Source organism: Eucyclogobius newberryi, unplaced genomic scaffold, assembly GCF_026437365.1.
Source record: "Eucyclogobius newberryi isolate DKJ021-1_F unplaced genomic scaffold, fEucNew1.0.hap1 SCAF_26, whole genome shotgun sequence".
NCBI lineage: Eukaryota > Metazoa > Chordata > Actinopteri > Gobiiformes > Gobiidae > Eucyclogobius > Eucyclogobius newberryi.
The window spans coordinates 625,364-653,169 of record NW_027315901.1 but is presented as its reverse complement, the minus strand read 5'-3'; the positions used below and the strand labels follow the sequence as shown (position 1 = coordinate 653,169).

General features: G+C 46.4%; 1 protein-coding gene across 1 annotated transcript in view; it reads right to left on the bottom strand.

The window, feature by feature from the left end:
• Positions 1–27,806, bottom strand: part of LOC140372580 (uncharacterized) — a 99,374-nt gene that overhangs the window by 13,317 nt on the left and 58,251 nt on the right. The window contains exons 11-21 of the mRNA XM_072459717.1: positions 19,723–19,788; positions 19,229–19,654; positions 14,364–14,429; positions 14,170–14,295; positions 13,884–14,096; positions 13,588–13,746; positions 7,165–7,290; positions 6,879–7,091; positions 5,657–5,755; positions 5,204–5,308; positions 3,338–3,430 (exon numbers count right to left, since the gene is read on the bottom strand). Of these exons, the coding sequence (XP_072315818.1) occupies positions 3,338–3,430; positions 5,204–5,308; positions 5,657–5,755; positions 6,879–7,091; positions 7,165–7,290; positions 13,588–13,746; positions 13,884–14,096; positions 14,170–14,295; positions 14,364–14,429; positions 19,229–19,654; positions 19,723–19,788 (1,692 nt within the window). The remainder of the gene's footprint in view (positions 1–3,337; positions 3,431–5,203; positions 5,309–5,656; positions 5,756–6,878; positions 7,092–7,164; positions 7,291–13,587; positions 13,747–13,883; positions 14,097–14,169; positions 14,296–14,363; positions 14,430–19,228; positions 19,655–19,722; positions 19,789–27,806) is intronic.

Genomic DNA, 27,806 nt, shown 5'->3' with positions numbered 1-27,806 from the left:
ACCTCCGTGGGTCTGTATAGTATATGTGCAGTAGAAGTACCTCTAGCTCCTCCGTGGGCCTGTATAGTATATGTGCAGTAGTAGTACCTGTAACTCCTCCTCCGTGGGTCTGTATAGTATATGTGCAGTAGTAGTACCTCTAGCTCCTCCTCCGTGGGTCTGTATAGTATATGTGCAGTAGAAGTACCTCTAGCTCCTCCTCCGTGGGTCTGTATAGTATATGTGCAGTAGAAGTACCTCTAGCTCCACCTCCGTGGGTCTGTATAGTATATGTGCAGTAGAAGTACCTCTAGCTCCTCCTCCGTGGGCCTGTATAGTATATGTGCAGTAGTAGTACCTGTAACTCCTCCTCCGTGGGTCTGTATAGTATATGTGCAGTAGTAGTACCTGTAGCTCCTCCTCCGTGGGTCTGTATAGTATATGTGCAGTAGTAGTACCTGTAACTCCTCCTCCGTGGGTCTGTATAGTATATGTGCAGTAGTAGTACCTGTAGCTCCTCCTCCGTGGGCCTGTATAGTATATGTGCAGTAGTAGTACCTCTAGCTCCTCCTCCGTGGGCCTGTATAGTATATGTGCAGTAGTAGTACCTGTAGCTCCTCCTCCGTGGGTCTGTATAGTATACGTGCAGTAGTAGTACCTGTAGCTCCTCCTCCGTGGGTCTGTATAGTATATGTGCAGTAGTAGTACCTGTAGCTCCTCCTCCGTGGGCCTGTATAGTATATGTGCAGTAGTAGTACCTCTAGCTCCTCCTCCGTGGGCCTGTATAGTATATGTGCAGTAGTAGTACCTGTAACTCCTCCTCCGTGGGTCTGTATAGTATATGTGCAGTAGTAGTACCTGTAGCTCCTCCTCCGTGGGTCTGTATAGTATATGTGCAGTAGTAGTACCTGTAGCTCCTCCTCCGTGGGTCTGTATAGTATATGTGCAGTAGTAGTACCTGTAGCTCCTCCTCCGTGGATCTGTATAGTATATGTGCAGTAGTAGTACCTGTAGCTCCTCCTCCGTGGGCCTGTATAGTATATGTGCAGTAGAAGTACCTCTAGCTCCTCCTCCGTGGGTCTGTATAGTATATGTGCAGTAGTAGTACCTGTAGCTCCTCCTCCGTGGGTCTGTATAGTATATGTGCAGTAGTAGTACCTGTAGCTCCTCCTCCGTGGGTCTGTATAGTATATGTGCAGTAGTAGTACCTCTAGCTCCTCCTCCGTGGGTCTGTATAGTATATGTGCAATAGTAGTACCTGTAGCTCCTCCTCCGTGGGTCTGTATAGTATATGTGCAGTAGTAGTACCTGTAGCTCCTCCTCCGTGGGTCTGTATAGTATATGTGCAGTAGTAGTACCTGTAGCTCCTCCTCCGTGGGCCTGTATAGTATATGTGCAGTAGTAGTACCTGTAGCTCCTCCTCCGTGGGCCTGTATAGTATATGTGCAGTAGTAGTACCTGTAGCTCCTCCTCCGTGGGCCTGTATAGTATATGTGCAGTAGTAGTACCTCTAGCTCCTCCTCCGTGGGCCTGTATAGTATATGTGCAGTAGTAGTACCTGTAGCTCCTCCTCCGTGGATCTGTATAGTATATGTGCAGTAGTAGTACCTGTAGCTCCTCCTCCGTGGGCCTGTATAGTATATGTGCAGTAGTAGTACCTGTAGCTCCTCCTCCGTGGGCCTGTATAGTATGTGTGCAGTAGTAGTACCTCTAGCTCCTCCTCCGTGGGCCTGTATAGTATATGTGCAGTAGTAGTACCTGTAGCTCCTCCTCCGTGGGCCTGTATAGTATATGTGCAGTAGTAGTACCTGTAGCTCCACCTCCGTGGGTCTGTTTAGTATATGTGCAGTAGTAGTACCTGTAGCTCCTCCCCCGTGGGCCTGTATAGTATATGTGCAGTAGTAGTACCTCTAGCTCCTCCTCCGTGGATCTGTATAGTATATGTGCAGTAGTAGTACCTGTAGCTCCTCCTCCGTGGGCCTGTTTAGTATATGTGCAGTAGTAGTACCTGTAGCTCCTCCTCCGTGGGTCTGTATAGTATATGTGCAGTAGTAGTACCTGTAGCTCCTCCTCCGTGGGTCTGTATAGTATATGTGCAGTAGTAGTACCTGTAGCTCCTCCTCCGTGGGTCTGTATAGTATATGTGCAGTAGTAGTACCTGTAGCTCCTCCTCCGTGGGTCTGTATAGTATATGTGCAGTAGTAGTACCTGTAGCTCCTCCTCCGTGGGCCTGTTTAGTATATGTGCAGTAGTAGTACCTGTAGCTCCTCCTCCGTGGGTCTGTATAGTATATGTGCAGTAGTAGTACCTCTAGCTCCTCCTCCGTGGGCCTGTATAGTATATGTGCAGTAGTAGTACCTGTAGCTCCTCCTCCGTGGATTTGTTTAGTATATGTGCAGTAGTAGTACCTGTAGCTCCTCCTCCGTGGGCCTGTATAGTATATGTGCAGTAGTAGTACCTGTAGCTCCTCCTCCGTGGGTCTGTATAGTATATGTGCAGTAGTAGTACCTGTAGCTCCTCCTCCGTGGGTCTGTATAGTATATGAGCAGTAGTAGTACCTGTAGCTCCTCCTCCGTGGGTCTGTATAGTATATGTGCAGTAGTAGTACCTGTAGCTCCTCCTCCGTGGGCCTGTATAGTATATGTGCAGTAGTAGTACCTGTAGCTCCTCCTCCGTGGGCCTGTATAGTATATGTGCAGTAGTAGTACCTGTAGCTCCTCCTCCGTGGGCCTGTATAGTATATGTGCAGTAGTAGTACCTGTAGCTCCTCCTCCGTGGGTCTGTATAGTATATGTGCAGTAGTAGTACCTGTAGCTCCTCCTCCGTGGGCCTGTATAGTATATGTGCAGTAGTAGTACCTGTAGCTCCTCCTCCGTGGGCCTGTATAGTATATGTGCAGTAGTAGTACCTGTAGCTCCTCCTCCGTGGGCCTGTATAGTATATGTGCAGTAGTAGTACCTGTAGCTCCTCCTCCGTGGGTCTGTATAGTATATGTGCAGTAGTAGTACCTGTAGCTCCTCCTCCGTGGGTCTGTATAGTATATGTGCAGTAGTAGTACCTGTAGCTCCTCCTCCGTGGGTCTGTATAGTATATGTGCAGTAGTAGTACCTGTAGCTCCTCCTCCGTGGGTCTGTATAGTATATGTGCAGTAGTAGTACCTGTAGCTCCTCCTCCGTGGGTCTGTATAGTATATGTGCAGTAGTAGTACCTGTAGCTCCTCCTCCGTGGGTCTGTATAGTATATGTGCAGTAGTAGTACCTGTAGCTCCTCCTCCGTGGGTCTGTATAGTATACGTGCAGTAGTAGTACCTGTAGCTCCTCCTCCGTGGGTCTGTATAGTATATGTGCAGTAGTAGTACCTGTAGCTCCTCCTCCGTGGGTCTGTACTCCGGGGGCAGACTGTCGTCTCGCTCTCCCATCTTGATCAGACGCTCCTCCTCGATCTTCTTTTCCTGAACACAATTGTTACAAACACAGAAATATCAGATTATTCAGATTTAATTGAATTTAATCATGATTAATCACATTTTATATTTGTTTAAGATTGTAACATCTGTGTTTAGTTTGTATGTTCTGATCAGCTCCTTTCATGTTGTAAGCAGAGATTTGACCCAGGGATTCTTCACTTCCTCCTCATGACTCAAGCGTCTGTCATCTGCAGTAAGAACTGTACAGGAACCTCAGGCACCACATGACTCTCAGTATAAGACCTGTACAGGAACCTCAGGCACCACATGACTCTCAGTATAAGACCTGTACAGGAACCTCAGGCACCACATGACTCTCAGTATAAGACCTGTACAGGAACCTCAGGCACCACATGACTCTCAGTATAAGACCTGTACAGGAACCTCAGGCACCACATGACTCTCAGTATAAGACCTGTACAGGAACCTCCGGCACCACATGACACTCAGTATAAGACCTGTAGAGGAACCTCAGGCACCACATGACTCTCAGTATAAGACCTGTACAGGAACCTCAGGCACCACATGACTCTCAGTATAAGACCTGTACAGGAACCTCAGGCACCACATGACTCTCAGTTTAAGACCTGTACAGGAACCTCAGGCACCACATGACTCTCAGTATAAGACCTGTACAGGAACCTCAGGCACCACATGACTCTCAGTATAAGACCTGTACAGGAACCCCCGGCACCACATGACTCTCAGTATAAGACCTGTACAGGAACCTCAGGCACCACATGACTCTCAGTATAAGACCTGTACAGGAACCTCAGGCACCACATGACTCTCAGTATAAGACCTGTACAGGAACCTCAGGCACCACATGACTCTCAGTTTAAGACCTGTACAGGAACCTGAGGCACCACATTACTCTCAGTATAAGACCTGTACAGGAACCTCAGGCACCACATGACTCTCAGTATAAGACCTGTACAGGAACCTCAGGCACCACATGACTCTCAGTTTAAGACCTGTACAGGAACCTCAGGCACCACATGACTCTCAGTATAAGACCTGTACAGGAACCTCAGGCACCACATGACTCTCAGTATAAGACCTGTACAGGAACCTCAGGCACCACATGACTCTCAGTATAAGACCTGTACAGGAACCTCAGGCACCACATGACTCTCAGTATAAGACCTGTACAGGAACCTGAGGCACCACATTACTCTCAGTATAAGACCTGTACAGGAACCTCAGGCACCACATGACTCTCAGTATAAGACCTGTACAGGAACCTCAGGCACCACATGACTCTCAGTATAAGACCTGTACAGGAACCTCAGGCACCACATGACTCTCAGTATAAGACCTGTACAGGAACCTCAGGCACCACATGACTCTCAGTATAAGACCTGTACAGGAACCTCAGGCACCACATGACTCTCAGTTTAAGACCTGTACAGGAACCTCAGGCACCACATGACTCTCAGTATAAGAACTGTACAGGAACCTCAGGCACCACATGACTCTCAGTATAAGACCTGTACAGGAACCTCAGGCACCACATTACTCTCAGTATAAGACCTGTACAGGAACCTCAGGCACCACATGACTCTCAGTATAAGACCTGTACAGGAACCTCAGGCACCACATGACTCTCAGTATAAGAACTGTACAGGAACCTCAGGCACCACATGACTCTCAGTATAAGACCATTGAGCACAACATTCTGGTTCACACCAGCAACGCTCTGATTTCACCTGAAATAAAGTACTTTTTCACACAAGGTAAGCCCCGCCTCCTTGTTACCTTGACGATGTTCTTGGGCATTGGTGGCTCTGGTTGTGGTGTGGGAGCGATGTCTTTAAGAGAATCTGACAGAGCGTCCAGAGCAGAGTCTGACCCCGCCTCCAACTGTGCAGCAACACAACAAGGTAAACAACAACACAACAAGGTCAACAACAACACAACAAGGTCAACAACCACAACAACAACACAACAATGTGAATAAGATAAGATATTCCTTTCATGTCCCACAGGGACATGTGGTTGTTCCACTGCAGTAGAAACAGGAGGAAAAGGACAGATTACAGAAGTTTCAAAAACACACTCTTTATAGAACTCTTATGAACAAAAACAAAAAACTCTTATTAACAAAACAACAACACAACAAGGTAAATAACAACACAACAAACATCAAACACAGATGATGAAACACATGAAACACAATCTAAACGTTAAACTGTGTGTTGCAGTTCTCACCGGAGCCTGTGGGGGGCGAGCTGACGACTGCACTGTGGGAGCAGCAGAGGGCGCAATGAAGTCTCCAGAGAGGAGGTCCAGAGCGGCCTCTGCAGCAGACTGAGGAGGAGAAGAGGAGTCACTGTGAGAGGAGGAGAGGAGGAGAGAGGAGGAGGAGGAGAGGAGGAGAGGAGAGGAGGAGGAGGAGAGGAGGAGAGGAGGAGGAGAAGAAGAGTCAGGGTGAGAGGAGGAGAGAGGAGGCGGAGGAGAGGAGGAGGAGGAGAGAGGAGGAGGAGGAGAGGAGGAGGAGGAGAGAGGAGGAGGAGGAGAGGAGGAGAGAGGCAGAGGAGGAGAGGAGGAGTCTGGGTGAGAGGAGGAGAGGAGGAGAGAGGCAGAGGAGGAGAAGAGGAGTCAGGGTGAGAGGAGGAGAGAGGAGGAGGAGGAGGACAGGAGGAGAGGAGGAGGAGAAGAAGAGTCAGGGTGAGAGGAGGAGAGGAGGAGAGAGGAGGAGGAGGAGGAGAGGAGGAGGAGGAGAGGAGTCAGGGTGAGAGAAGGAGAGGAGGAGAGAGGAGGAGGAGGAGAGGAGGAGGAGAAGAAGAGGAGTCAGGGTGAGAGGAGGAGAGGAGGAGAGAGGAGGAGGAGGAGAGGAGGAGGAGAAGAAGAGGAGTCAGGGTGAGAGGAGGAGAGGAGGAGAGAGGAGGAGGAGGAGGAGAGGAGGAGGGGAGGAGAGGAGGAGGAGGAGAGGAGGAGGAGGAGAGAGGAGGAGGAGGAGAGGAGGAGAGAGGCAGAGGAGGAGAGGAGGAGTCTGGGTGAGAGGAGGAGAGGAGGAGAGAGGCAGAGGAGGAGAAGAGGAGTCAGGGTGAGAGGAGGAGAGAGGAGGAGGAGGAGGACAGGAGGAGAGGAGGAGGAGAAGAAGAGTCAGGGTGAGAGGAGGAGAGGAGGAGAGAGGAGGAGGAGGAGGAGAGGAGGAGGAGGAGAGGAGTCAGGGTGAGAGAAGGAGAGGAGGAGAGAGGAGGAGGAGGAGAGGAGGAGGAGAAGAAGAGGAGTCAGGGTGAGAGGAGGAGAGGAGGAGAGAGGAGGAGGAGGAGGAGAGGAGGAGGGGAGGAGAGGAGGAGGAGGAGAGGAGGAGGAGAGAGGAGGAGAAGAAGAGTCAGGGTGAGAGGAGGAGAGGAGGAGAGAGGAGGAGGAGAAGAAGAGTCAGGAGGAGAGGAGGAGAGGAGGAGGAGAGAGGAGGAGGAGTTACCTGAACAGGAGCAGGAGCAGCGCTGTGAGTGGACGGAGCAGAGGAGCAGCTGAAGTCTCCAGAGAGGAGGTCCAGGGCGTCAGCTGTGTTCAGAGAGGGCTGAGGAGCAGGTCTGCTCCTGCTGAGCTCCTCTGGTTTGAGCCTGTACTCTGGAGGAAGAGTGTCCTCTCTCTCCCCCACTCTCACTCCTTCCTCCTCCTCCACTGTGGCCTCCTGAAACACCAAAACAACCTGTGAGCTCCTGCACCTCCTTTCAGAAGCTCTGAGTCTGGTCTGAACTTCTCACCGACACCAGGTCCTCAGGTCTGAGAGGAGCCTCAGGTTTGGGAGGTTCTGCTGAAGGAAGGAGGTCTTCAAGAGCACTGAGGGCGTCGAAGGACATGTCCCCCTGCAGAGACGGAGACAGGTCCCCCTGCAGAGACAGAGACATGGTTTAGAGAGACTTGACTTGGGACGTCCCGATCAGGTTGTTTTGCCCTGATCCGATACTTTCATGACACGTTATAAAAACATAAAGAGTTTTATTCTTCGACACTTGAAGTGAATGTTTCTTTGAGCTGGAAGAAGAAATAATATGCAACATTTGAATTAAATAAAAAAAGCAGCTCAACTTCAAAGACTCAGCAGCAGTAAACAAATAAACAAAGTGTGAATGAAATGAAACAGTGTCATAAAGTAAGAACTTTTAAACTCTTAAACTCTTAAACTTGTGACACGTCACATGTGACGTGTCACGTGTGACGTGTCACGTGTGACGTGTCACGTGTGACATGTCACATGTGACGTGTGACATGTGACGTGTCACATGTGACGTGTGACATGTGACATGTGACGTGTGACATGTGACGTGTCAGGTGTGTGACGTGTGTCACGTGTGTGACATGTGACGTGTGACATGTGACGTGTGACATGTGACGTGTGAAGTGTCACATGTGACGTGTGACATGTGACGTGTGACATGTGATGTGTCAGGTGTGTGACGTGTGTGACGTGTGTGACATGTGACGTGTCACATGTGACGTGTCACATGTGACGTGTCACGTGCGACGTGTCATATGTGACGTGTGTGAAATGTGACGTGTCACGTGTGTGACGTGTGACATGTGACGTGTGTGACGTGTGTGACGTGTGAGACGTGTGTGACATGTAACATGTGACGTGTCACGTGTGTGACGTGTGTGACGTGTGACATGTGACGTGTCACATGTGTGACGTGCGTGACTTGTGACGTGTGTGACGTGTGACGTGTCACATGTGACTTGTCACATGTGACGTGTGAAGTGCCAGGTGTGTGACGTGTGTCACGTGTGTGACATGTGACGTGTGACATGTGACGTGTGACATGTGACGTGTCACATGTGACGTGTCACATGTGACGTGTGACGTGTTACATGTGACGTGTGACATGTGACGTGTGACATGTGACGTGTCACATGTGACGTGTGACGTGTGACGTGTGACGTGTCACATGTGACGTGTCACATGTGACGTGTGACATGTGACGTGTGAAGTGCCAGGTGTGTGACGTGTGTCACGTGTGTGACATGTGACGTGTCACATGTGACGTGTGACATGTGACGTGTCACATGTGACGTGTGACGTGTTACATGTGACGTGTGACATGTGACGTGTGACGTGTGACATGTGACGTGTGACGTGTCACATGTGACGTGTGACGTGTCACATGTGACGTGTGACGTGTCACATGTGACGTGTGACATGTGACGTGTCAGGTGTGTGACGTGTGTGACGTGTGTGACATGTGACGTGTGACGTGTGTGACGTGTGTTACATGTGACGTGTGACATGTGACGTGTGACATGTGACGTGTGTGACGTGTGACATGTGACGTGTGTGACGTGTGTGACATGTGACGTGTGACATGTGACGTGTGACGTGTGACGTTTGTAATGTGTGTGACTTGTGACGTGTGTGACGTGTCACTTGTGACGTGTGACATCTGACGTGTGTGACGTGTGTGACATGTGACGTGTGACATGTGACATGTCACGTGTGTGACGTGTGTGATGTGTCACGTGTGTGACGTGTGTGGTGTGTGACATGTGACGTGTCACGTGTGACGTGTCACGTGTGACATGTGACATGTGACGTGTGACATGTGACGTGTCACGTGTGAAGTGTGTGACGTGACGTGGGACATGTGACGTGTCACGTGTGACATCTGACGTGTGTGACGTGTGTGACATGTGATGTGTCACGTGTGACATCTGACGTGTGTGACGTGTGTAACATGTGACATGTGACGTGTGACATGTGACGTGTCACGTGTGTGACGTGTGTGATATGTCACGTGTGTGACGTGTGTGGTGTGTGACATGTGACGTGTCACGTGTGACATGTGTGACGTGTGACGTGTCATGTGTGACGTGTCACGTGTGTGACTTGTGACGTGTGTGACGTGTGTGACATGTGACGTGTGTGACGTGTGAAATGTGACGTGTCACGTGTGTGACGTGTGACGTGTGTGATGTGCGTGACGTGTGACATGTGACGTGTCACGTGTGACATGTGACGTGTGTGATGTGTGTGACATGTGTGACGTGTGTGACGTGTGTGACATGTGGAGTGTGTGACGTGTGTGACGTGTGTGACATGTGACGTGTGACGTGTGACATGTGACATGTCGTGTGTGACATGTGACGTGTGTGACGTGTGTGACATGTGATGTGTCACGTGTGTGACATGTGACGTGTGACGTGTGACATGTGACATGTCGTGTGTGACATGTGACATGTGACGTGTCACGTGTGTGACATGTGTGACGTGTGTGTCGTGTGTGACATGTGACGTGTGTGACGTGTGTGACATGTGACGTGTGACGTGTGACATGTGACATGTCGTGTGTGACATGTGACGTGTGTGACGTGTGTGACATGTGATGTGTCACGTGTTTGACATGTGACGTGTGTGACGTGTGACATGCGGTGTGTGACATGTGACGTGTCACGTGTGTGACATGTGTGACGTGTGTGACATGTGACGTGTCACGTGTGTGACATATGACATGTCGTGTGTGACATGTGACGTGTGTGACGTGTGTGACATGTGATGTGTCACGTGTGTGACATGTGACGTGTGACATGTGACATGTCGAGTGTGACATGTGACGTGTCACGTGTGTGACATGTGTGACGTGTGTGTCGTGTGTGACATGTGACGTGTGTGACGTGTGACATGTGACATGTCGTGTGTGACATGTGACGTGTGTGACGTGTGTGACATGTGATGTGTCACGTGTGTGACATGTGACGTGTGACATGTGACATGTCGTGTGTGACATGTGACGTGTCACGTGTGTGACATGTGTGACGTGTGTGACGTGTGTGACATGTGAAGTGTCACGTGTGTGACATGTGACATGTCGTGTGTGACATGTGACGTGTGTGACGTGTGTGACATGTGATGTGTCACGTGTGTGACATGTGATGTGTCATGTGTGTGACATGTGACATGTCGTGTGTGACATGTGACGTGTCACGTGTGTGACATGTGACGTGTGTGACGTGTGTGACGTGTGTGACGTGTGACGTGTGACATGTGACATGTCGTGTTTGACATGTGACGTGTCACGTGTGTGACATGTGTGACGTGTGTGACGTGTGTGACATGTGACGTGTGTGACGTGTGTGACGTGTGTGACATGTGACGTGTGACGTGTGTGACATGTGACGTGTGTGACGTGTGTGACGTGTGTGACGTGTGTGACGTGTGACGTGTGACATGTGACATGTCGTGTTTGACATGTGACGTGTCACGTGTGTGACATGTGTGACGTGTGTGACGTGTGTGACATGTGACGTGTGTGACGTGTGTGACGTGTGTGACGTGTGTGACGTGTGTGACATGTGACGTGTGTGACGTGTGTGACATGTGATGTGTCACGTGTGTGACATGTGACGTGTGACATGTGACATGTCGTGTGTGACATGTGACGTGTCACGTGTGTGACATGTGTGACGTGTGTGTCGTGTGTGACATGTGTCACATGTGACGTGTGACGTGTGACATGTGACATGTGGTGTGTGACATGTGACGTGTGTGACATGTGATGTGTCACGTGTGTGACATGTGACGTGTGACGTGTGACATGTGACATGTCGTGTGTGACATGTGACGTGTCACGTGTGTGACATGTGTGACGTGTGTGACGTGTGTGACGTGTGTGACATGTGACGTGTCACGTGTGTGACATGTGTGACGTGTGTGACATGTGACGTGTGACAAGTGACATGTCGTGTGTGACATTTGACGTGTGTGACGTGTGTGACATGTGATGTGTCACGTGTGTGACATGTGACGTGTGACGTGTGACATGTGACATGTCGTGTGTGACATGTGACGTGTCACGTGTGTGACATGTGTGACATGTGTGATGTGTGTGACGTGTGTGACATGTGACGTGTCACGTGTGTGACATGTGACATGTCGTGTGTGACATGTGACGTGTGTGACGTGTGTGACATGTGATGTGTCACGTGTGTGACATGTGACGTGTGTGACATGTGACGTGTGTGACATGTGTGACATGTGATGTGTCACGTGTGTGACATGTAACGTGTGACGTGTGTGACATGTGACGTGTGTGACGTGTGTGACATGTGATGTGTCACGTGTGTGACATGTAACGTGTGACGTGTGTGACATGTGACGTGTGTGACGTGTGTGACATGTGATGTGTCACGTGTGTGACATGTGACGTGTGACATGTGACATGTCGTGTGTGACATGTGACGTGTCACGTGTGTGACATGTGACGTGTGACATGTGACATGTCGTGTGTGACATGTGAGGTGTCACGTGTTTGACATGTGTGACGTGTGTGACGTGTGTGACATGTGTCACATGTGACGTGTGACGTGACATGTGGTGTGTGACATGTGACGTGTGTGACATGTGATGTGTCACGTGTGTGACAAGTGTGACGTGTGTGACATGTGTGACGTGTGTGACGTGTGTGACATGTGACGTGTGTGACATGTGACGTGTCACGTGTGTGACAAGTGTGACGTGTGTGACATGTGACGTGTGACAAGTGACATGTGACGTGTCACGTGTGTGACATGTGTGACGTGTGTGACGTGTGTGACATGTGACGTGTGACGTGTGACAAGTGACATGTCGTGTGTGACATGTGACGTGTGTGACGTGTATGACATGTGATGTGTCACGTGTGTGACATGTGACGTGTGACGTGTGACGTGTGACATGTGACATGTCGTGTGTGAGATGTGACGTGTCACGTGTGTGACATGTGTGACATGTGTGACGTGTGTGACATGTGTCACATGTGACGTGTGACGTGTGACATGTGACATGTGGTGTGTGACATGTGACGTGTGTGACATGTGATGTGTCACGTGTGTGACATGTGACGTGTGACGTGTGACATGTGACATGTCGTGTGTGACATGTGACGTGTCACGTGTGTGACATGTGTGACATGTGTGACGTGTGTGACATGTGACGTGTCACGTGTGTGACATGTGACATGTCGTGTGTGACATGTGACGTGTGTGACGTGTGTGACATGTGACGTGTGTGACATGTGACGTGTGTGACGTGTGTGACATATGATGTGTCACGTGTGTGACATGTAACGTGTGACGTGTGTGACATGTGACGTGTGTGACGTGTGTGACATGTGATGTGTCACGTGTGTGACATGTAACGTGTGACGTGTGTGACATGTGACGTGTGTGACGTGTGTGACATGTGATGTGTCACGTGTGTGACATGTGTGACGTGTGTGACATGTGTCACATGTGACGTGTGACGTGTGACGTGTGACATGTGACATGTGGTGTGTGACATGTGACGTGTGTGACATGTGATGTGTCACGTGTGTGACGTGTGACGTGTGACATGTGACATGTCGTGTGTGACATGTGACGTGTGTGACGTGTGTGACGTGTGTGACATGTGACGTGTCACGTGTGTGACAAGTGTGACGTGTGTGACATGTGACGTGTGACAAGTGACATGTGACGTGTCACGTGTGTGACATGTGTGACGTGTGTGACGTGTGTGACATGTGACGTGTGACGTGTGACAAGTGACAAGTGACATGTCGTGTGTGACATGTGACGTGTGACGTGTATGACATGTGATGTGTCACGTGTGTGACATGTGACGTGTGACGTGTGACATGTGACATGTCGTGTGTGACATGTGACGTGTCACGTGTGTGACATGTGTGACATGTCGTGTGTGACATGTGACGTGTGTGACGTGTGTGACATGTAACGTGTGACGTGTGTGACATGTGACGTGTGTCACGTGTGTGACATGTAACGTGTGACGTGTGTGACATGTGACGTGTGTGACATGTGTGACATGTAACGTGTGACGTGTGTGACATGTGACGTGTGTCACGTGTGTGACATGTAACGTGTGACGTGTGTGACATGTGACGTGTGTCACGTGTGTGACATGTAACGTGTGACGTGTGTGACATGTAACGTGTGACGTGTGTGACATGTGACGTGTGTCACGTGTGTGACATGTAACGTGTGACGTGTGTGACATGTGACGTGTGTGACATGTGTGACATGTGACGTGTCATCAGGACGAGGAGGTTCCTGCTCAGGTTTTGGCTTTTGCAGTTTTTTTAGCCTCAGTTTCGGTCTGAGCAGCTGCAGCGTTCTACGACAGCCGAGGCACAACTCTGAGGAAACTGTTGTGTTTTTACCTGAGTGGCTTTGGTGGAGGGAGGAGGAGCAGGAGGAGCAGGAGGAGCAGGAGGAGCAGGAGGAGCAGGAGCCTGGACCGTCGACATCTTAGAAGAACTCACAAAGTCCTGAGACAGAGAGTCCAGAGCCGACAGGGTCTGGACAGCAGGGACTGTGTCCTGACAGGGACAAGGAGGTTTGAGAGGGTCAGAGAGGAGGAGAGGAGAAGGAGGAGAGAGGAGGAGAGAGGAGAAGAAGAGTCAGGGTGAGAGGAGGAGAGGAGGAGAGAGGAGGAGGAGAGAGGAGGAGGAGTTACCTGAACAGGAGCAGGAGCAGCGCTGTGAGTGGACGGAGCAGAGGAGCAGCTGAAGTCTCCAGAGAGGAGGTCCAGGGCGTCAGCTGTGTTCAGAGAGGGCTGAGGAGCAGGTCTGCTCCTGCTGAGCTCCTCTGGTTTGAGCCTGTACTCTGGAGGAAGAGTGTCCTCTCTCTCCCCCACTCTCACTCCTTCCTCCTCCTCCACTGTGGCCTCCTGAAACACCAAAACAACCTGTGAGCTCCTGCACCTCCTTTCAGAAGCTCTGAGTCTGGTCTGAACTTCTCACCGACACCAGGTCCTCAGGTCTGAGAGGAGCCTCAGGTTTGGGAGGTTCTGCTGAAGGAAGGAGGTCTTCAAGAGCACTGAGGGCGTCGAAGGACATGTCCCCCTGCAGAGACGGAGACAGGTCCCCCTGCAGAGACAGAGACATGGTTTAGAAGAGCTGTTCACAGAGAGACTTGAGACAAACTCTGGACGTACAACTGGAGACGTGACGCTGGAGGACTGAGCTTCAGAGGACGAAGACGCTCCAGAAGAAGCTTTGGCCTGAGGAGCAAACGGACCAATGAGACGAGAGGAGCAAAGGGACCAATGAGACGAGAGGAGCAAAGGGACCAATGAGACGAGAGGAGCAAACGGACCAATGAGACGAGAGGAGCAAAGGGACCAATGAGACGAGAGGAGCAAAGGGACCAATGAGACGAGAGGAGCAAACGGACCAATGAGACGAGAGGAGCAAAGGGACCAATGAGACGAGAGGAGCAAACGGACCAATGAGACGAGAGGAGCAAAGGGACCAATGAGACGAGAGGAGCAAAGGGACCAATGAGACGAGAGGAGCAAAGGGACCAATGAGACGAGAGGAGCAAAGGGACCAATGAGACGAGAGGAGCAAACGGACCAATGAGACGAGAGGAGCAAAGGGACCAATGAGTATAGAGTATAAAGTATAAGTATAGAGTATAAAGTATAAGTATAAGTATAGAGTATAAAGTATAAAGTATAGAGTATAAAGTATAAGTATAAGTATAGAGTATAAGTATAGAGTATAAAGTATAAAGTATAGAGTATAAAGTATAGAGTATAGAGTATAAAGTATAAGTATAGAGTATAAAGTATAAGTATAAGTATAAGTATAGAGTATAAAGTATAGAGTATAAAGTATAGAGTATAAAGTATATAGTATAGAGTATAAAGTATAGAGTATAAAGTATAAGTATAAGTATAGAGTATAAAGTATAAGTATAAGTATAGAGTATAAGTATAGAGTATAAGTATAGAGTATAAAGTATATAGTATAGAGTATAGAGTATAGAGTATAAAGTATAGAGTATAAAGCATAGAGTATAAAGTATAGAGTATAAAGTATAGAGTATAAAGTATATAGTATAGAGTATAGAGTATAGAGTATAAGTATAGAGTATAAGTATAAGTATAAGTATAGAGTATAGAGTATAAGTATAGAGTATAGAGTATAGAGTATAAGTATAGAGTATAGAGTATAGAGTATAAGTATAGAGTATAAGTATAAGTATAAGTATAGAGTATAGAGTATAAGTATAGAGTATAAGTATAAGTATAAGTATAGAGTATAAAGTATAGAGTATAAAGTATAGAGTATAAAGTATAAAGTATAAAGTATAGAGTATAGAGTATAAAGTATAGAGTATAAAGTATAAGTATAGAGTATAAAGTATAAGTATAAGTATAAGTATAGAGTATAAAGTATAGAGTATAGAGTATAGAGTATAAGTATAGAGTATAAGTATAAGTATAGAGTATAGAGTATAGAGTATAAGTATAGAGTATAAGTATAAGTATAGAGTATAGAGTATAAGTATAGAGTATAAGTATAGAGTATAGAGTATAGAGTATAGAGTATAAGTATAAGTATAGAGTATGGAGTATAAGTATAGAGTATAAGTATAAGTATAGAGTATAAGTATAGAGTATAAGTGTAGGGTATAGAGTATAAGTATAGAGTATAGAGTATAAGTATAGAGTATAAGTATAGAGTATAGAGTATAAGTATAGGGTATAGAGTATAAGTATAAGTATAGAGTATGGAGTATAAGTATAGAGTATAAGTATAAGTATAGAGTATAAGTATAGAGTATAAGTATAAGTATAAGTATAGAGTATAAGTATAGGGTATAGAGTATAAGTATAAGTATAAGTATAAGTATAGAGTATAAGTATAGAGTATAGAGTATAAGTATAGAGTATAAGTATAGAGTATAGAGTATAGAGTATAAGTATAGAGTATAAGTATAAGTATAGAGTATAAGTATAGAGTATAAGTATAAGTATAGAGTATAAGTATAAGTATAGAGTATAGAGTATAGAGTATAAGTATAGAGTATAAGTATAAGTATAGAGTATAGAGTATAAGTATAGAGTATAAGTATAAGTATAGAGTATAAGTATAAGTATAAGTATAGAGTATAAGTATAGAGTATAAGTATAAGTATAGAGTATAAGTATAAGTATAGAGTATAGAGTATAAGTATAGAGTATAAGTATAAGTATAGAGTATAGAGTATAGAGTATAAGTATAGAGTATAAGTATAAGTATAGAGTATAGAGTATAGAGTATAAGTATAGAGTATAAGTATAGAGTATAAGTATAGAGTATAAGTATAAGTATAAGTATAGAGTATAAGTATAGAGTATAAGTATAAGTATAGAGTATAGAGTATAAGTATAAGTATAGAGTATAGAGTATAAGTATAAGTATAGAGTATAAGTATAGAGTATAGAGTATAGAGTATAAGTATAAGTATAAGTATAGGGTATAGAGTATAAGTATAGAGTATAAGTATAGAGTATAAGTATAGAGTATAAGTATAAGTATAGAGTATAAGTATAAGTATAGAGTATAGAGTATAAGTATAAGTATAGAGTATAGAGTATAAGTATAGAGTATAAGTATAAGTATAGAGTATAGAGTATAGAGTATAAGTATAGAGTATAAGTATAAGTATAGAGTATAGAGTATAAGTATAGAGTATAAGTATAGAGTATAAGTATAGAGTATAGAGTATAAGTATAAGTATAGAGTATAGAGTATAGAGTATAAGTATAAGTATAAGTATAGAGTATAGAGTATAAGTATAGAGTATAAGTATAGAGTATAAGTATAAGTATAGAGTATAGAGTATAAGTATAGAGTATAGAGTATAGAGTATAAGTATAGAGTATAAGTATAAGTATAGAGTATAGAGTATAGAGTATAAGTATAGAGTATAAGTATAGAGTATAAGTATAGAGTATAAGTATAGAGTATAAGTATAGAGTATAAGTATAAGTATAGAGTATAGAGTATAAGTATAAGTATAGAGTATAGAGTATAAGTATAGAGTATAAGTATAGAGTATAGAGTATAGAGTATAAGTATAAGTATAAGTATAGGGTATAGAGTATAAGTATAGAGTATAAGTATAGAGTATAAGTATAGAGTATAAGTATAAGTATAGAGTATAAGTATAAGTATAGAGTATAAGTATAAGTATAAGTATAGAGTATAGAGTATAAGTATAGAGTATAAGTATAAGTATAGAGTATAGAGTATAGAGTATAAGTATAGAGTATAAGTATAAGTATAAGTATAGAGTATAGAGTATAAGTATAGAGTATAAGTATAGAGTATAAGTATAAGTATAGAGTATAAGTATAAGTATAGAGTATAGAGTATAGAGTATAAGTATAAGTATAAGTATAGAGTATAAAGTATAGAGTATAAGTATAAGTATAGAGTATAGAGTATAAGTATAAGTATAGAGTATAGAGTATAGAGTATAAGTATAGAGTATAGAGTATAAGTATAGAGTATAAGTATAAGTATAGAGTATAGAGTATAAGTATAGAGTATAGAGTATAGAGTATAAGTATAAGTATAGAGTATAGAGTATAAGTATAGAGTATAGAGTATAGAGTATAAGTATAGAGTATAGAGTATAAGTATAGAGTATAAGTATAAGTATAGAGTATAGAGTATAAGTATAGAGTATAGAGTATAAGTATAAGTATAGAGTATAGAGTATAGAGTATAAGTATAAGTATAGAGTATAAGTATAAGTATAGAGTATAGAGTATAAGTATAGAGTATAAGTATAGAGTATAAGTATAAGTATAGAGTATAAGTATAGAGTATAAGTATAAGTATAGAGTATAGAGTATAAGTATAAGTATAGAGTATAGAGTATAAGTATAGAGTATAGAGTATAAGTATAGAGTATAGAGTATAAGTATAAGTATAGAGTATAAGTATAGAGTATAAGTATAAGTATAGAGTATAGAGTATAAGTATAAGTATAGAGTATAGAGTATAAGTATAGAGTATAGAGTATAAGTATAAGTATAGAGTATAGAGTATAAGTATAAGTATAGAGTATAGAGTATAAGTATAGAGTATAGAGTATAAGTATAGAGTATAGAGTATAAGTATAGAGTATAAGTATAAGTATAAGTATAGAGTATAAGTATAAGTATAGAGTATAGAGTATAAGTATAGAGTATAGAGTATAAGTATAAGTATAGAGTATAGAGTATAAGTATAAGTATAGAGTATAGAGTATAAGTATAGAGTATAAGTATAAGTATAAGTATAGAGTATAGAGTATAAGTATAAGTATAGAGTATAGAGTATAAGTATAAGTATAGAGTATAGAGTATAAGTATAGAGTATAAGTATAAGTATAGAGTATAAGTATAGAGTATAGAGTATAAGTATAGAGTATAAGTATAAGTATAAGTATAGAGTATAGAGTATAAGTATAGAGTATAGAGTATAAGTATAAGTATAGAGTATAGAGTATAAGTATAAGTATAGAGTATAGAGTATAAGTATAAGTATAGAGTATAGAGTATAAGTATAAGTATAGAGTATAGAGTATAAGTATAGAGTATAGAGTATAAGTATAAGTATAGAGTATAGAGTATAAGTATAAGTATAAGTATAGAGTATAGAGTATAAGTATAAGTATAGAGTATAAGTATAAGTATAAGTATAGAGTATAGAGTATAAGTATAGAGTATAGAGTATAAGTATAAGTATAGAGTATAAGTATAGAGTATAAGTATAAGTATAGAGTATAGAGTATAAGTATAGAGTATAAGTATAAGTATAGAGTATAGAGTATAAGTATAAGTATAGAGTATAGAGTATAAGTATAGAGTATAGAGTATAAGTATAAGTATAAGTATAGAGTATAGAGTATAAGTATAAGTATAAGTATAGAGTATAGAGTATAAGTATATAAGAATGAGGAGGTGTTTGTTTGATCTGCTTCAGATTGAAACATTGAGATGTTTCTCAAACTGTGGTCCTGACACTTCAGACTCACGGTGGGAACGGCAGCGCTGAGAGAGAAGGAGTCTGCGGCCGAGTCCAGTTTGGGCTTCTTGTCAGCAGGAGGCGCAGACACCTTCTTGTCAGCAGGAGGCGCAGACACCTTCCTGTCAGCGGGAGGCGCAGACACCTTCCTGTCAGCAGGAGGCGCAGACACCTTCCTGTCAGCAGGAGGCGCAGACACCTTCCTGTCAGCAGGAGGCGCAGACACCTTCCTGTCAGCAGGAGGCGCAGACACCTTCCTGTCAGCAGGAGGCGCAGACACCTTCCTGTCAGCAGGAGGCGCAGACACCTTCCTGTCAGCAGGAGGCGCAGACACCTTCCTGTCAGCAGGAGGCGCAGACACCTTCTTGTTAGCAGGAGGCGCCGGGGCAAAGTTTGCCGGAGCTTTGGAGGAGGCGCTGATGGTCTCCACGTTCTTCTGAAACACAAACGTGACGTGAGATGGAAAAGTGAAAACACTTGTTCTGCAGCTGAAACTTCTCTGACCTGAGACGTCTCTGAGACGAAGCCAAAGGACAGAACGTCCAGAGCGTCGTCTGTGCTCATCGCCTCCTGCAAAACATCACAAGCATTTACACCTTTATGTGGCCAGCAGGAGGCGCTGTTCTAGTGTGGCCAGCAGGAGGCGCTGTGCTTATGTGGCCAGCAGGAGGCGCTGGTGCTTATGTGGCCAGCAGGAGGCGCTAGTACTTATGTGGCCAGCAGGAGGCGCTGGTGCTTATGTGGCCAGCAGGAGGCGCTGTGCTTGTGTGGCCAGCAGGAGGCGCTGTGCTTGTGTGGCCAGCAGGAGGCGCTAGTACTTATGTGGCCAGCAGGAGGCGCTGGTGCTTATGTGGCCAGCAGGAGGCGCTAGTACTTATGTGGCCAGCAGGAGGCGCTGTGCTTATGTGGCCAGCAGGAGGCGCTGTGCTTATGTGGCAAGCAGGAGGCGCTGGTGCTTATGTGGCCAGCAGGAGGCGCTGTGCTTATGTGGCCAGCAGGAGGCGCTGGTGTTTATGTGGGCAGCAGGAGGCGCTGGTGCTTATGTGGCCAGCAGGAGGCGCTGTGCTTATGTGGCCAGCAGGAGGCGCTGGTGCTTATGTGGCCAGCAGGAGGCGCTGTGCTTATGTGGCCAGCAGGAGGCGCTGTGCTTATGTGGCCAGCAGGAGGCGCTGGTGTTTATGTGGCCAGCAGGAGGCGCTGGTGCTTATGTGGCCAGCAGGAGGCGCTGTGCTTATGTGGCCAGCAGGAGGCGCTGGTGCTTATGTGGCCAGCAGGAGGCGCTGTGCTTATGTGGCCAGCAGGAGGCGCTGTGCTTGTGTGGCCAGCAGGAGGCGCTAGTGCTTATGTGGCCAGCAGCAGGAGGCGCTGTGCTTATGTGGCCAGCAGGAGGCGCTGGTGCTTATGTGGCCAGCAGGAGGCGCTGGTGCTTATGTGGCCAGCAGGAGGCGCTGGTGCTTATGTGGCCAGCAGGAGGCGCTGGTGCTTATGTGGCCAGCAGCAGGAGGCGCTGGTGCTTATGTGGCCAGCAGGAGGCGCTGGTGTCGGCGCTGGAGTCTGTGTCGTCATGGCGATGGCCATGACGACACATGACAACTTTTAATGCCATTTTGTGAAACATTCCAGACAAAAAACGAATCATTCTGCGACGCATTCACCTCTGCTCCTGCAGGAGGCGCCACTGTGCAACACTGTGAGTCAACGAAACAAACAGACACGCCCAGAGACACGCCTAGAGACACGCCCAGAGACACGCCTAGAGACACGCCCAGAGACACGCCCAGAGACACGCCCAGAGACACGCCCACAGACACACCCAGAGACACGCCCAGAGACACGCCCAGAGACACGCCCAGAGACACGCCCACAGACACACCCAGAGACACACCCAGAGACACGCCCAGAGACACGCCCAGAGACACGCCCAGAGACACGCCCAGAGACAGGCCCATATACACACCCACAGACACACCCAGAGACACACCCAGAGACACGCCCAGAGACACGCCCAGAGACAGGCCCATATACACACCCACAGACACGCCCAGAGACACGCCCACAGACACGCCCAGAGACACACCCAGAGACACGCCCACAGACACGCCCAGAGACACGCCCACAGACACACCCAGAGACACACCCAGAGACACGCCCAGAGACACGCCCACAGACACGCCCAGAGACACACCCAGAGACACACCCAGAGACACGCCCAGAGACACGCCCAGAGACAGGCCCATATACACACCCACAGACACGCCCAGAGACACGCCCACAGACACGCCCAGAGACACACCCAGAGACACGCCCACAGACACGCCCAGAGACACGCCCACATACACGCCCACATACACGCCCAGAGACACGCCCAGAGACACGCCTAGAGACACGCCTAGAGACACGCCCAGAGACACGCCTAGAGACACGCCCACAGACACGCCCAGAGACACGCCTAGAGACACGCCCAGAGACACGCCCAGAGACACGCCCAGAGACACGCCCACAGACACACCCAGAGACACACCCAGAGACACGCCCACAGACACGCCCAGAGACACGCCCACAGACACGCCCAGAGACACGCCCAGAGACAGGCCCATATACACACCCACAGACACGCCCAGAGACACGCCCACAGACACGCCCAGAGACACACCCAGAGACACGCCCACAGACACGCCCAGAGACACGCCCAGAGACACGCCCACATACACGCCCAGAGACACGCCCACATACACGCCCAGAGACACAGACACGCCCACAGACACGCCCAGAGACACACCCACAGACACGCCCAGAGACACGCCCACAGACACGCCCACAGACACGCCCAGAGACACATGTCATGGAAAAGAGGCCATGTCATTATATCTATGTTGTTTTTCTGTGAGTGGATAATATAATAATATGTGTCACTGATAAATGTGGTCAGGTCACCTCTGAATGACCTCTGAATGAGGGTCAGGTCACCTCTGAATGACCTCTGAATGAGGGTCAGGTCACCTCTGAATGACCTCTGAATGAGGGTCAGGTCACCTCTGAATGACCTCTGAATGAGGGTCAGGTCACCTCTGAATGACCTCTGAATGAGGGTCAGGTCACCTCTGAATGACCTCTGAATGAGGGTCAGGTCACATCTGAATGACCTCTGAATGAGGGTCAGGTCACATCTGAATGACCTCTGAATGAGGGTCAGGTCACCTCTGAATGACCTCTGAATGAGGGTCAGGTCACCTCTGAATGAGGGTCAGGTCACCTCTGAATGACCTCTGAATGAGGGTCAGGTCACCTCTGAATGAGGGTCAGGTCACCTCTGAATGACCTCTGAGTGAGGGTCAGGTCACCTCTGAATGAGGGTCAGGTCACCTCTGAATGACCTCTGAATGAGGGTCAGGTCACCTCTGAATGACCTCTGAATGAGGGTCAGGTCACCTCTGAATGAGGGTCGGGTCACCTCTGAATGAGGGTCAGGTCACCTCTGAATGACCTCTGAATGAGGGTCAGGTCACCTCTGAATGACCTCTGAATGAGGGTCAGGTCACCTCTGAATGAGGGTCAGGTCACCTCTGAATGACCTCTGAATGAGGGTCAGGTCACCTCTGAATGACCTCTGAATGACCTCTGAATGAGGGTCAGGTCACCTCTGAATGACCTCTGAATGAGGGTCAGGTCACATCTGAATGACCTCTGAATGAGGGTCAGGTCACCTCTGAATGACCTCTGAATGAGGGTCAGGTCACATCTGAATGACCTCTGAATGAGGGTCAGGTCACCTCTGAATGACCTCTGAATGAGGGTCAGGTCACATCTGAATGACCTCTGAATGAGGGTCAGGTCACATCTGAATGAGAGTCAGGTCACCTGTGAATGAGGGTCAGGTCACCTCTGAATGACCTCTGAATGAGGGTCAGGTCACCTCTGAATGAGGGTCAGGTCACCTCTGAATGACCTCTGAATGAGGGTCAGGTCACCTCTGAATGAGGGTCGGGTCACCTCTGAATGAGGGTCAGGTCACCTCTGAATGACCTCTGAATGAGGGTCAGGTCACCTCTGAATGACCTCTGAATGAGGGTCAGGTCACCTCTGAATGAGGGTCAGGTCACCTCTGAATGACCTCTGAATGAGGGTCAGGTCACCTCTGAATGACCTCTGAATGACCTCTGAATGAGGGTCAGGTCACCTCTGAATGACCTCTGAATGAGGGTCAGGTCACATCTGAATGACCTCTGAATGAGGGTCAGGTCAACTCTGAATGAGGGTCAGGTCACCTCTGAATGACCTCTGAATGAGGGTCAGCTCACCTCTGAATGAGGGTCAGGTCACATCTGAATGACCTCTGAATGAGGGTCAGGTCACATCTGAATGACCTCTGAATGAGGGTCAGGTCACATCTGAATGACCTCTGAATGAGGGTCAGGTCACCTCTGAATGACCTCCTTTTGGAGCTGATTTGATTTTGATGATGTCGCACGTGTCAGTTTGTCGCTGCCTTTAAAAGGATGTGTGATGTCATTGTTCTGGAGGTGCATGTGTGATGTCATTGTTCTGGAGGTGCATGTGTGATGTCATTGTTCCAGAGGTGCATGTGTGATGTCATTGTTCTGGAGGTGCATGTGTGATGTCATTGTTCCAGAGGTGCATGTGTGATGTCATTGTTCTGGAGGTGCATGTGTGATGTCATTGTTCTGGAGGTGCATGTGTGATGTCATTGTTCTAGAGGTGCATGTGTGATGTCATTGTTCTGGAGGTGCATGTGTGATGTCATTGTTCTAGAGGTGCATGTGTGATGTCATTGTTCCAGAGGTGCATGTGTGATGTCAATGTTCCAGAGGTGCATGTGTGATGTCATTGTTCTGGAGGTGCATGTGTGATGTCATTGTTCTAGAGGTGCATGTGTGATGTCATTGTTCCAGAGGTGCATGTGTGATGTCATTGTTCCGGAGGTGCATGTGTGATGTCATTGTTCTGGAGGTGCATGTGTGATGTCATTGTTCTAGAGGTGCATGTGTGATGTCATTGTTCTAGAGGTGCATGTGTGATGTCATTGTTCTAGAGGTGCATGTGTGATGTCATTGTTCTGGAGGTGCATGTGTGATGTCATTGTTCTAGAGGTGCATGTGTGATGTCATTGTTCTAGAGGTACATGTGTGATGTCATTGTTCTAGAGGTGCATGTGTGATGTCATTGTTCTGGAGGTGCATGTGTGATGTCATTGTTCTAGAGGTGCATGTGTGATGTCATTGTTCTAGAGGTGCATGTGTGATGTCATTGTTCTGGAGGTGCATGTGTGATGTCATTGTTCTAGAGGTGCATGTGTGATGTCATTGTTCTGGAGGTGCATGTGTGATGTCATTGTTCTAGAGGTGCATGTGTGATGTCATTGTTCTGGAGGTGCATGTGTGATGTCATTGTTCCGGAGGTCTATGTGTAATGTCATTGTTCTGGAGGTGCATGTGTGATGTCATTGTTCTAGAGGTGCATGTGTGATTTCATTGTTCTAGAGGTGCATGTGTGATGTCATTGTTCTAGAGGTGCATGTGTGATGTCATTGTTCTAGAGGTGCATGTGTGATGTCATTGTTCTAGAGGTGCATGTGTGATGTCATTGTTCTGGAGGTGCATGTGTGATGTCATTGTTCTAGAGGTGCATGTGTGATGTCATTGTTCTGGAGGTGCATGTGTGATGTCATTGTTCTGGAGGTGCATGTGTGATGTCATTGTTCTAGAGGTGCATGTGTGATGTCATTGTTCTAGAGGTGCATGTGTGATGTCATTGTTCTAGAGGTGCATGTGTGATGTCATTGTTCCAGAGGTGCATGTGTGATGTCATTGTTCCGGAGGTGCATGTGTGATGTCATTGTTCTGGAGGTGCATGTGTGATGTCATTGTTCTAGAGGTGCATGTGTGATGTCATTGTTCTAGAGGTGCATGTGTGATGTCATTGTTCTGGAGGTGCATGTGTGATGTCATTGTTCTAGAGGTGCATGTGTGATGTCATTGTTCTGGAGGTGCATGTGTGATGTCATTGTTCTGGAGGTGCATGTGTGATGTCATTGTTCTAGAGGTGCATGTGTGATGTCATTGTTCTAGAGGTGCATGTGTGATGTCATTGTTCTAGAGGTGCATGTGTGATGTCATTGTTCCAGAGGTGCATGTGTGATGTCATTGTTCCGGAGGTGCATGTGTGATGTCATTGTTCTGGAGGTGCATGTGTGATGTCATTGTTCTAGAGGTGCATGTGTGATGTCATTGTTCTAGAGGTGCATGTGTGATGTCATTGTTCTGGAGGTGCATGTGTGATGTCATTGTTCTGGAGGTGCATGTGTGATGTCATTGTTCTAGAGGTGCATGTGTGATGTCATTGTTCTAGAGGTGCATGTGTGATGTCATTGTTCTAGAGGTGCATGTGTGATGTCATTGTTCCAGAGGTGCATGTGTGATGTCATTGTTCCGGAGGTGCATGTGTGATGTCATTGTTCTGGAGGTGCATGTGTGATGTCATTGTTCTAGAGGTGCATGTGTGATGTCATTGTTCTAGAGGTGCATGTGTGATGTCATTGTTCTAGAGGTGCATGTGTGATGTCATTGTTCTAGAGGTGCATGTGTGATGTCAATGTTCCAGAGGTGCATGTGTGATGTCATTGTTCTGGAGGTGCATGTGTGATGTCATTGTTCTGGAGGTGCATGTGTGATGTCATTGTTCTAGAGGTGCATGTGTGATGTCATTGTTCTATAGGTGCATGTGTGATGTCATTGTTCTAGAGGTGCATGTGTGATGTCATTGTTCCAGAGGTGCATGTGTGATGTCATTGTTCCGGAGGTGCATGTGTGATGTCATTGTTCTGGAGGTGCATGTGTGATGTCATTGTTCTGGAGGTGCATGTGTGATGTCATTGTTCTAGAGGTGCATGTGTGATGTCAATGTTCCAGAGGTGCATGTGTGATGTCATTGTTCTAGAGGTGCATGTGTGATGTCATTGTTCTAGAGGTGCATGTGTGATGTCATTGTTCTAGAGGTGCATGTGTGATGTCAATGTTCCAGAGGTGCATGTGTGATGTCATTGTTCTGGAGGTGCATGTGTGATGTCATTGTTCTGGAGGTGCATGTGTGATGTCATTGTTCTAGAGGTGCATGTGTGATGTCATTGTTCTATAGGTGCATGTGTGATGTCATTGTTCTAGAGGTGCATGTGTGATGTCATTGTTCCAGAGGTGCATGTGTGATGTCATTGTTCCGGAGGTGCATGTGTGATGTCATTGTTCTGGAGGTGCATGTGTGATGTCATTGTTCTGGAGGTGCATGTGTGATGTCATTGTTCTAGAGGTGCATGTGTGATGTCATTGTTCTATAGGTGCATGTGTGATGTCATTGTTCTAGAGGTGCATGTGTGATGTCATTGTTCCAGAGGTGCATGTGTGATGTCATTGTTCCGGAGGTGCATGTGTGATGTCATTGTTCTGGAGGTGCATGTGTGATGTCATTGTTCTAGAGGTGCATGTGTGATGTCATTGTTCTAGAGGTGCATGTGTGATGTCATTGTTCTAGAGGTGCATGTGTGATGTCATTGTTCTGGAGGTGCATGTGTGATGTCATTGTTCTAGAGGTGCATGTGTGATGTCATTGTTCCAGAGGTGCATGTGTGATGTCAATGTTCCAGAGGTGCATGTGTGATGTCATTGTTCTGGAGGTGCATGTGTGATGTCATTGTTCTAGAGGTGCATGTGTGATGTCATTGTTCTGGAGGTGCATGTGTGATGTCATTGTTCTGGAGGTGCATGTGTGATGTCATTGTTCTAGAGGTGCATGTGTGATGTCATTGTTCCAGAGGTGCATGTGTGATGTCAATGTTCCAGAGGTGCATGTGTGATGTCATTGTTCTAGAGGTGCATGTGTGATGTCATTGTTCTAGAGGTGCATGTGTGATGTCATTGTTCTGGAGGTGCATGTGTGATGTCATTGTTCTAGAGGTGCATGTGTGATGTCATTGTTCTGGAGGTGCATGTGTGATGTCATTGTTCCGGAGGTCTATGTGTAATGTCATTGTTCTGGAGGTGCATGTGTGATGTCATTGTTCTAGAGGTGCATGTGTGATTTCATTGTTCTAGAGGTGCATGTGTGATGTCATTGTTCTGGAGGTGCATGTGTGATGTCATTGTTCTAGAGGTGCATGTGTGATGTCATTGTTCTGGAGGTGCATGTGTGATGTCATTGTTCCGGAGGTCTATGTGTAATGTCATTGTTCTGGAGGTGCATGTGTGATGTCATTGTTCTAGAGGTGCATGTGTGATTTCATTGTTCTAGAGGTGCATGTGTGATGTCATTGTTCTGGAGGTGCATGTGTGATGTCATTGTTCTAGAGGTGCATGTGTGATGTCATTGTTCTAGAGGTGCATGTGTGATGTCATTGTTCTGGAGGTGCATGTGTGATGTCATTGTTCTAGAGGTGCATGTGTGATGTCATTGTTCCAGAGGTGCATGTGTGATGTCAATGTTCCAGAGGTGCATGTGTGATGTCATTGTTCTAGAGGTGCATGTGTGATGTCATTGTTCTAGAGGTGCATGTGTGATGTCATTGTTCTGGAGGTGCATGT